General features: G+C 45.4%; 1 protein-coding gene across 3 annotated transcripts in view; it reads right to left on the bottom strand.

Moving 5' to 3' along the window:
* Positions 1-11,189, bottom strand: part of SUSD6 (sushi domain containing 6) — an 88,288-nt gene that overhangs the window by 7,249 nt on the left and 69,850 nt on the right. For all 3 annotated transcript variants that reach the window (XM_065636194.1, XM_065636193.1, XM_065636195.1), the window contains 3 exons: positions 5,435-5,632; positions 2,131-2,269; positions 493-914 (listed from right to left, as the gene is read on the bottom strand). In XM_065636194.1, the coding sequence (XP_065492266.1) occupies positions 493-914; positions 2,131-2,269; positions 5,435-5,632 (759 nt within the window). The remainder of the gene's footprint in view (positions 1-492; positions 915-2,130; positions 2,270-5,434; positions 5,633-11,189) is intronic.

The following is an 11,189-nucleotide window of genomic DNA, read 5'->3' as shown; positions in this document are numbered from 1 at the left end:
CTTCTTGCAGGCCATGGCTGCTGCACTGTAAGCACTGTGGCAGTAAGCTCCTTACTAAAATGGTCTAAAAATGAAGAAGCCCAAACATCACAAAGGGTTTGTATTCCAAGCATATCCTCCCACTCCCCCAACTTGTCTTCCACAAACACAGCTATTTTACCGCATTTGCACTATTATGCTAGAAGCTGGCATTTCTCTGCAAATCCTTTGCTAAGACAAGAAGAGTGAGTAGCAGAACCCCAACAGTCTCTCCAGACTGCCCTAGGCTCTCTGTCTGAGCATGCCACATACGTCAGATGAAGGCATCAAATAACTGTTCGCACATCAAAGTTGTGAAACATGCCGTGGAGACTGGGACACTTCTTTTCAAAAGCTCCTCTGGTGCCTGACATACATTAGGGGCATTCCTTGCCATTTTCATCCTAGGTTGTCAGCTGTAGAACCTGTTTTTTATAAGGGTCTCATTCAGTGCTCCTCGCCCAAGTAACGTACCGTCTGTGTATTCCTCCGAGGAAGTGAGTGATAAAAGGCTCTGTATGTCACTGCTTTCTGAATCTTGGATTTCTTTGTGTACAGGTCTACTGCTAGCCGTGCCAGCTACCCAGGAAGAGGTAGCAGCCTGATGCACAAGAACAGTTTCAGAGCGCTGAGAGCCACTGGCTTCACACAGTCCAGAATGTCCGGGGGCTTCATCTTCTCTTTCAAAGCTATTGCGAGCCCCTTGGTCCTGCTGCTGCATCTCTCTGGCTCCATTCTGCCCAGCTCCCTCTGAGAGCACGATCTGCACTCGGGAGTCCGAAGGTGGAATGCAGTTCCCTGTGCTGCCATACACCGCTTCTTCGTAGGATGGCAAGGCCACTTGGACACCATCCACCATGATAGAGACCTGATCTCCAGACACACCTTGGTCTCGCCTCAAAAAAACAAAGAGGAGGGAGAGGGGGAAAAAAAAAAAAAAATCAAGGTGAGCATTTACATTTTTATATATATGTTACTGAGAATTCAAGTAACCTCCCACAGCAGAACTCTAATGCTTACCATTAACTAACTTAGGAGACAAAAGAAGCATGAATGGTGGCTTAACAAGGTCAAGCAAGCATGGCCTTGCAGCCCTACTCTGAATTGCCATCAACATGAGCAGGGGCTGTAATTCACAGTGCCTGATGGATTTAGCAGCAAGAGCTGAAAAGGTTACAAAGCCTCATCTCACTTGCCTCCACAGCTAAGTCTGTCAAAGACCATGACTCAGAACCCTCCACTGTCACAGCCCACAGATAAAAAAGGGTTCTGGCCACAGGTGATTTCAGCTTGTTATGCTGCTATATTCTGCAACACCCAGTGCTGCCTGTTCTGCTGCTGGTGAGATAACCTCTGGTGGGGTGGGGCAGGCAGCTCTTCAGCTGGCACAGTGTGAATCACCTGCACTCAGGAGCCAGAGTCCCAGGGTTGAATTTTTATTTTCCAGTGGTTTGGGCTTCTTAAGAGAAGAGCAGAATCCAGGGCCCCAGCTCTCAATCTCGCCACTGCTGAACAGCCATGCCCCTGCTCTTATTTAAAGAGTACTAGTAGCTGATTTGGAAGAGACAGTCCACAGTGACTTTGTTGACCTCAGCTGGCAGCACTGTTATGGCTGGGTCCCTCCTCTCATCCACAAACCCAGGCCAGGAGGGTTCTCCTCTCACAACAGGGAACGATGGCAGATTGCGTGTGTATCTAATCAGCAGCACTGCCAGAATTCACAACCACGGGATCTCAAACAGACTGGGGAATATACATGTATATACCCAAACACATACTTCAGCAGCTATCCAAGGCTGGAAGAAGCAGGAGACTGACCTGTACCCAGACTAGCAGGGATCACAACTTTTCACATTCAAGGCCAAGGAAAAAAGAGCAAGGAAACCACTCATCAGATGGCATGTTAGAATGGGGACTGCAGCTGGGCAGAGCACCATTTCAGACTCCTGCCGGACCATGGAGCAGAGGTGCCACTGAGGTGATTATAACAGGAGCAGAAAAGCGAGGAGATTAGTTGCTCCAAAATGAAGGACTAAAAATGTACCTTAATGGGGTTTCTGCTGCAAAGAAACACGACACCTCTGAGCCCCTCCAGACCCCAGCTACACTCACCTGTTGTGATGGAACGACTTCAGCTTTGGCTGCAGCAACACAAACAGCACAACTAAGAGCAGAATCAGGGCAACAGAGCTTGCTGTGGAGGCTACTATGGACAGCGTGGGTACTCCAATTGCTGGAGGAGAGTCCTTTTCTACAAAACCAAAAGAAATACATAGTAAAATGATCCACTGCCTTAAATCACTGTCATAGGGAAGGAACAACATCCACATTGTCTTCTCACAGGACTTATACTTGAGTGCACATGTAAGGAGCCCAAGCTTCCCATACAGTCAAGGCACACCAGATATCTCGTATAGAGGACAGTTGAGAGCTCAAGCTGACAGCTCTCCATCAGCTGGAAAGGGAACCTAAACCAAAACATTCCCATACAAGGGTTCTTTGGAAAAACACAAGGCAAACAGAAAAGCAGTGCAAGCAGGCCACAGGAAATGATAGGTGGTGGTAAAGGTCACATTATATAGAGATCTGGCCACGCAAAAGCTAAAAAAATGTCCTGATGTCACCAGCAAGGCCAATAATTGTCTAGCACAATAAGCAGGATATTTTAGGCCAAACAATAGGAAAAGTTCCAAATAACAGGTTTTCTTGGCTAATAGAACAGTCTCCCAAAGGAAGAGGTGGAAGTCACCTGGCTGGGTATGTGTAAGACACAGCAAGTATTCAATTTCCCTCACACACAAACACATGCCAGGGAACAGAGAGAGAAGGCAGATATTGTTCCGGGATGACTGAATTTTCAGCATTAGATACCTGTGCCCTGTTCACATTACTCTTTCCTACCCTTCCTTAGCTGTGCTCTGTGACTGTACGGGAATCGATTCGGCTTTTAAAGGTCCCTTGCAAGACAGGAATAAATTGGGAATGGAGAGAGAATGGCCTTGAGCGGGTATTGCTGAACACTGCATATCATGCCTAGAATGCTACAGTAGGCCTTTCACCTCCCTAGAGCAAATAACTACGTTTGTACGTTGCCTCTGTCCTTAATTTATGTCTCTGGTAGAGATCTGAAAAACCTCACTTCGTCATTGGCAAATCCTATTGTACATTTCACATTCAGGACATTCCCATGTATGCAACTCCTCAATTCCTTTTTGCTACATTCGACACATTCTTTAGGAGCACAGGTCTCCATCTGCAGGGGCACGCAGGACACGCCTGCAGCTAGGGATGAGGGGAAGAAGAGCATGCAAACAGAAGAAAAAAGCTGGAGGACCACTGTCTTTAAGACTACAGACTGAAATCTATGCCCAAAACAGGCATGTAAGATGGAAAGTCAGTTTGCTTTTTCTGCAAAGTTGTTTTGAACTCATTTTCCTGAAACTTTTCAGAAGTAGCTTGACCTCTCCCCAGGGAAAAACAACATCTGGTACATTTTTCCCTATGGCAAATAAGGTCGAGTAAGGATTTCCATTGTCAACATTACCCAGGGCACTTTGAGTACACTGACAAAGAAAAGGGTAGGCAAAAAGGGGTGCTCCATTTTCAGCATCAGTACACAATGCTGTAAAACTGCTCATTACCAAGGGTACATACCAGCACATTCACAGTCTTGGATTCCAACAACATGCTCACTAACTCACACAATATACTGTCAAAACCCTACGGAGCTGACACGCTCAGAGCTACACAAAACATCTGATAACTGCTCAGGATTTCGTTTATTCTATATGGAACAGGTGGGATCTTATCCATTACCAATCATTTTAGGATCTACTGTCTTTCTCTCCGCATTCTCCCAAATCCTACTCCTTTCAGCCCTGTGAAAGAGACCCAGTAGTTAAACCTCAGATGTCTGTGACCCTGGCCAGTTGTTTCAAACTCAGTGCTGTCAGAGCCATAGCTTTTTCACTGGGAAAGACTTTTGAGGTCCCATATTTTTGAAAGGGCCACTGATCCTTTGGGACGCCAAAGAAATCTGAGGGATTTCTGCTCATCACAACACAATCCCTTCAGCTCTGATGTAGACCAAATGCCACCATGCAGGAATGTCACCCAGGGACACTACTTGCAATAACACAGCTTTGTCTTCCATCCTTAGTGCTGCAAGGGGAAGGGGGACCACTGTGGAAAGGAAGCTTATGCTGAATTTGAAAAGCCTCTTAAGGATCTAGTTGCTGTCAGGTAAACTCCCAGTTTTCTTCCTTATACATCATAGAAAGGGGCTACTGGAGTGGCTGTGACAAAGACAGTGAGAAGACAGAGTCTTTGGGACAGGGCAGGATGTTCCAGAGATCACAGGTACGCAGTGAGCTCCATAAAGAACTTGAAGGAGGTGTTTTGCTGTTTCCTTCTGATTAAGCTAACACATTTTGCTTTATGGATTATGAGAATTAATTCCAGAGTTTACATCTTGCTGACTCAGGATGACTGAGCAGTAAGACTCTATCAACAAGCCAAACTTGAAGAGAGGAGGGAGTTCTCCCTTTGTCCAGTATTCATGCTTTTAAAACCAGAAGAACCCTAGGTAAACTAAGAGCTGTATGATGAATATTTGCCTGTAAACTTTTTTACTTTCCTGCTTTGATGGAGGAATTCCTGTTCAGCTGAGAGAGACTCACAAAACAAAAGCTATCCACTTCCATTTGGAGAGATGCAGAAGTCATTTATCAGCAATGTCCTTTCCTGCCGGTAGAGTGAAAAGTAGCACCACTGAGCTCTTTGCCACAGGAGGCCAACAGTTGCTTAACGTGTTTGCAAGGAAGATTGGCTCTACATACGCATATACCTGTGGACACATGGTACAACACTGAGGGAGGTGCATTGTCAAACCCATCAGGAGCAAAACCAGACCGCATGGAAAATGCTTCAGTTAGGGCAGGGGTGTCAAACACATTTTCACTGGGGGCCATGTCAGCCTCGCGGTTTCCTTCAAAGGGCTGAATGTAATTTTAGGACTGTATAAATGTAACTACTGCCTTTGAAGGCAACCATGAGGCTGATGTGGCCCCCGGTGAAAATGGGTTCAACACCCCTGAGTCAGGGCCTCCTCCATTTCTGGGATGAGAACTGTTAAAATAAGAGGCTCTTTATAAGTAACAAGTTGACTCCTTTATACTCCTCTTCAGGGGTTGTTTCCTTGCATGAGGAGCTCTGAGCTTGCATCTGATGGGCTGTTACAGAACAGACATTTTAAAAAAAGAGCTGTGATTGTGAGCCACATTTATGAAATCACTGGAACAATGAGACACAGCTGTATGGACTTCCTCAGCATCACACTGACTCAGTGTTTAAAGATCATCTAAAAGCCAATGCAAGGGCAATTCTGAGTTTCCTACTGGAGTGAGGGAGCACTCACCCGGGCTGAGCCTGCAGCTGACTTCCATGGCTGGGTTCCACTCTCCATTCTTGCAGGTCAAGTATTTATAGTCTCCTTTCAGCATGTAGCCTTCGACGCACAGATACTCTATGACACTGCCTGAAGTTAGAGGGTTGTTGCAGGGGCTGGGGTGGCATTTATAGCCTCCATTCTCAGGCTGTGGTGGCTGGGGACAATCTGGAAGATAGAGAAAGCATCATGGAGGATCTCTCAGAAGAAGACATCTGTTGCACAATAGATAGGACACATAGGCAGACTTCCACCTACAAACACCCACTGAATTAAGAAACTACCAAAACCGAGAAGACAGACTTACGCAACGGCAGAGAACACTGCTGAGTTTCACCTCTGATAGGTCTTCTGTGATTGCTAAATACTGATTGTTATCCCAGTAGCACATTCTAGTTGGGAGGCATCAAACTGGTGATATTTTTGAACAGTGACACAACATAGATTCCACATGAGAGAGGCCCAGAAAATCCTTGGTGCTATCTTTTCTCCACAGCTGTTTCACTAGAGACTGGGGGGAAGCTAATAACCAGGCTAGCCTGATATGGAAAAAGCATGACACCTCCTACTGAAACGAATGAGGAATGGAAACACTCCACTGTACAATGAGTACAGTGTCAAGGTACAGAGCTGCCCCATAAGGCACCCCGGAACCCTGTAAGAGCATACTGAATTTAGCTATTTTACATAGATACACCACCAACAGTATGGAGAACAGAGCTTTGACACAGTAGGACCAAATAATCTAGCCTATTTTTTAAATAGGAATTAGTTGTATTACAAAGACATTTCTAGAAAACCCCTTGCTTACCTATGTGAAGTTTGGAGTGCTGAAGGCACTTTACATTTCTCCTTGCATCTCCCCTATCCTAACTAATAGGTATTGACATAGTACATGCCAGAAATTTTCCTGTAGAATTTTCAATAGCCATTCAAATAAAAATGTACCACGAATGAGGAAACTGCACTGAAAACAGGATATTTGTATTGCTTAGAATTTCCTCTCCTCTGGCAGGTCAGAGTGATCCTGCAGGACAGCCCCAATACCATCCACTGATGCCTGGCTGAAAGAGGGAGAAATTCAGACTTTTTTCCTTTAAATCCACGTCAGCTTCCCAAACTTCACAAAAGAAAATACATCAAAGATCCCCTGAGATATTTTGGGGCATGGAAAACCAGCCAGCCCACTCACCCTATTCCATCACAGCAGGGTCATCCAGGCCTGCCCTTAACCCCTGGAGCACACGTTCCCACGTTCTGCCTCTAAGTGTCTCACTTACTGTGGGACAAACAGTGAGAAACAACTAGGCAAAGTTCAAATAACTGGATTTTGGGCAAGATTTAAACAGCATAAGAACACTTCGTTCCACTGTAGAGAAATTTGCTATGTTGCTGCAGTGCAAGTGACTCTTGAACCTAATCACATGTGTGAGTGCATCATAGGTAGTGCCTTGTAAATGCCAGTAAACCCCGAGATGAAATGCTAAGCAAAGCCAAAAGCCCTCTGGTATGAGTTCTGCCAGCTTTATAACTGCAATTCAATTTACTTCTTGAGAGAAAAGGTTAACAGGGGTCTAAGTAGCAGCTTTTCAAGAAGACTTTGTTCTTGAGGAGATTCATTCTTAAATAAGCTTCAGAGAAGCCACTGTCCCATGCCTCATGAGTATTAACTGTCGTCTCTTCTGCGTTTCTTAATTTTTCCTTTCTGCAATAATTTCTCTATTTTTGATGAGGCTAAAACTTGCTTTCACTTTAAGCCTGTCCAACACTTAGGGTCAGCTGGGATCAGCTGTTACAGATTCATTTCACACTTCACATTCAGGCACACATACAAATGCCCTTCCTACTTCATCTGCAGCCCAGGAGAGGGGTTTCTTGCTAAACTGCAAGGACTCATTTGAGTGCCAGAAATATTCTCAGCAGTACAACAGGTACTTCTCTGGGTAGAGAGCTGTGGGGAAAAGCTACTGTTGCCACAGCAGCTGCTGAAACTCAGGAGCAGAGAGGGCAACTTCCCTGCACCTTTTTATACCTCAGGAGGTACCTGACATTGCTTGGGAGTCACATACAGCATCTTTCTGCTAACTGATGGCAGCAAACAGAGCTCATTCCCTTTGCTCCCCCTTCTCCTGAGCCATACTCACATGTGGCCATTGCGGCAGGAGCCCTTTTGGACCCGGCAGCAGCTCACTGTTCGGCTCCCCTTCTATCATAAAGTGCCACCTACACTGATGAGGTTTCTGAGTTATGTACAAAAGTCAGCCAGCCAATAAGAAACAGGCACTCATTTACATTGCAGTAGTGCTCTCAAAGGCTTGGAAATATCACTGCATTGGTCACTTACAGAAACCTGTCTTGGCCTCCTCACACAAAGGCTTCAGAAAGAGGGTTCAAGAGGAGACAGCAGCTACACAACTGCAAATTGGTTTCCTCCTCACCTCCACAGGCCACTTGGCACACAAATGGAGAGGAGAAGCAGCTGATAAGTGTGTTCAATTCGTTGTCTCTGACTTGTCCTCTTCACACAGAGACGAGATTGCACAGTTACTCACATACTCCTTTTTCCCCCCCATCTCCTTAGGCCATTTGTCATCACAGCATCCAAGAACATAAGTATTTTTAAATGTCACCTTCACTGTGATGGAATAGCACTGTTTATGTGCTGTGGAAATAGATAAAGAAGATCTGGATCAGGCAGCCAGAACATCAACACCCTCAACCTGACTGAGCATCTCTGGGCAATCCCACCTCCCCTGTCCTTTGCAAGGCAGCCTCGGAGGAACAGAGCATCTGAGAGCCTGCAGCTTTGGAGAGGGCTACTAGACAGTGCTGATGGTTTTAAAGACTGCTGGAGGTGGCCGAGGCAAGGGTTGGGTCGGCAAGATGATGGACTGGTAGTGCCTGAAAAACTGAGGAAGACAAACACATCCGGTCCATGCTGGACCAGCTCCCTTTCCCTAGCATCTCTGACAGAGCTCAGCACCTCTGCAAACCAGGGCCCAGCCCAGTGTAACACAGGCATTGGGAGAGCTTGGGACAGACAATGTAGTTTTCCACTACAGCGACCTGTTCCTGAGTTTTTAGTACGCTCCATTTTCACACGCTCCATAATGGGTTTCTTCAATTGCCTCCATATGCATGCTCTAAACTGGGGCTAACAGAAGAAAAGGTAAAGTCTGATTCTGCGCAACCCTTTATCTCACCAAACAGCAGCAAAGCTTACGCCCCAAGTTTGCAGCACTGGAATACCCACGGCAAACCAGAACCAGAGCGGGGCTGTGTCGTGACGGTTTGGTACCTGACCCAGCTCTCCTTCCAGCTCACGCTTCCCAGGCAGGCTGCTCGCGTTTAACCCCCAGCAGTGTTTGCACGCTGCTGTGTGGCCCAGCCCCAGGCTAAAGCACTGCTGTTTGGATACTACTTGGGCACACCGATGCTTTTTGAAGCATGTGAACTGAACCATGGAGGAAGGTTTTTCAATATTTCAGCCCCGATTAAAGCTGGGCAGATTTCAAGCGACACAGCAAAACTGTGACCCTCAGATTTACTGCTTCCAAGTTGCAAAGGTGTGTGGTACACAGTGGATACACTGAAGCTTCTCAAAAGGTTACAAAAAAATCTTTTAAATTTGTGGGACAGTTTAAGTACATATATTGTAACCACCAACGCCCGTCTCAACAGCATCAGCCTAGACTCACAATGGCACTGGGTTATATTTGAAATACAATGAAACACGCAGGAATTTCACCAACTCCCTCCCTGAAACACATGTTCTTGGAAGTATCCCAGAGCCTATGAGACATCTTAAAACAAATGTTCACACCAGGCAGGGAAGAGAAGGAGAGCCAAGTTACAGAAATTACCAACTTCCTAGGGAGTTATCGACATCCTAGGCCTGCAAAGCTGTTCCCAGCATCTTGATTTATCAAGCTTTGAGGATGCATAGAAACAGTGGTTCGGGCATTGCAGCACTGTGTGTGACAGGGGCAGAGCTCTACTCCCAAAGGCCTCATTTCTAAGAAATACTGAGGTTCATGACACCTCCTGAGAGAGCTGGTTCTCTGCCAGCATTCACTGCTGGAAAACAGGAAGGAGATAACAACTGACTTGAACTCTGTTCAGAGGTAAAGAAACCATCATTTACAGATTGACAGGCAGAAATAAAGTTATATACTAGGGTTTCTGCAAATATTCTACCAAAATACTTGCTATTTAATATATAGGCAGTTAAAAAAATATTAAGCCAGTATGCACCTCCACTCAGTTTCCCATCAAATCATCTGTAGGCATCAAATTTTTCTGTCTAGGTCACACGAGAAAATACTCCTTGAAGGAGGGTTAATTGCTCTTATGTTCTTTGACTATGTGTTAGTAACTTGACAGCAAGCAGCACAACACTAACAATCCTCTTTTTTGTTGCATCCACAGTGTCATGAGACTGTACCTTCACTGGCTCCCTTTCTCATGGCTCTGCTAATAGTAGCAAGTTCCACTTGCTTTTTCTTTTACCAAATTCACAGACAGCTGCAAGGGGTTGGAACATGGCTTCTTTTGGAGACAATAAGAGATGTCAGTTGGCCAAACTGATTAACTTAATCACCAAAGGATGAAATTGATCTTCCATGTCTTGGCTGCGCTGAAGCTGAGCTGTGGTCCTGAACTCCAATCCAATACAGAGCTACAAAGCATCTCTAACAACATAAAAATGACACGAAACCAAGCCATGGTCACAGATAATACCACATGTGGAAGCATGTGGCATTTTGTGTGCCGACACAAAAGGGAGGGGGTTTATATACTCAGAACATAAGCCACATGACACACACAGTTGAGGCTTCATCTGTGTGAATGAAATTCACAGATAAGCAGGAGATTTCCAAAGCTCAGGCAGGATGAGCCTGTTGTGGTGAGGATCAAGTACAACACACTCCACTTACACATATAATGTGAGATTAAAACATACTTCAATCTGGCTGGATAATTGCCACAGAATTATAAACCTCCCTGGTACTGACTTTCTTTACACAGGCACAACATCACCCAAGAGGTGACCAAAAGGCACCTCACAACAGTCCTGGTTGGCTGGCATTTCTTTTTTCAGGTAGTAAGACTCTTGGATCCTAGCAGGGGTCTTACACCCCTTTTTTCTGCTCCAGGCACCTGAATTGTATTTCAGTCACTCACCTCTTTTGCTGGGCAGTCTGACCAAACAGAGATAAGAACCAAATCTTCCATAACTGAATGTATTCTTACAAGAGAAAAACAAAACAGAACAAGACAACTACTAATCATCATCTGCTGGAGTGCATAACTGTAGGTTTGTAACTGAGGAAGAACAAACCATTGCATTGCTCACCTTACATGGGTGGACAGATGGGTATAACATTGCTTAACAAAGGGATGTTTTGCACTAAAAATCCAGTAATATTTCTTCTGCTTCTCCACAACAAGGTACAAAGGTCACTAAAGCCAAGAAAGGAGCAGTTTTGGCAAACTGACACTAGTGTTTATATGAGTCAGGCCCAAATCCCAGCAACTTTAAGAGGAAGCTGGACTGAGCCTCAGGTTAATTCCTCACTGGCTACACAAGTGCTCTAGCACCTGTGATCGTCCTCAGAGCAGTGTCAGACAAAGCTTACGCATCAGTGCTGAAGCATTTCGGAAGGAATTTGGGTAGATGATGATTCCTCAGCAGGATCCCCTGAACATGTGGCCTGTTTGGACA

Source organism: Caloenas nicobarica, chromosome 5, assembly GCF_036013445.1.
Source record: "Caloenas nicobarica isolate bCalNic1 chromosome 5, bCalNic1.hap1, whole genome shotgun sequence".
NCBI lineage: Eukaryota > Metazoa > Chordata > Aves > Columbiformes > Columbidae > Caloenas > Caloenas nicobarica.
Note: the sequence above shows the minus strand (reverse complement) of the source record. Positions and strands in the feature narration are given on the sequence as shown.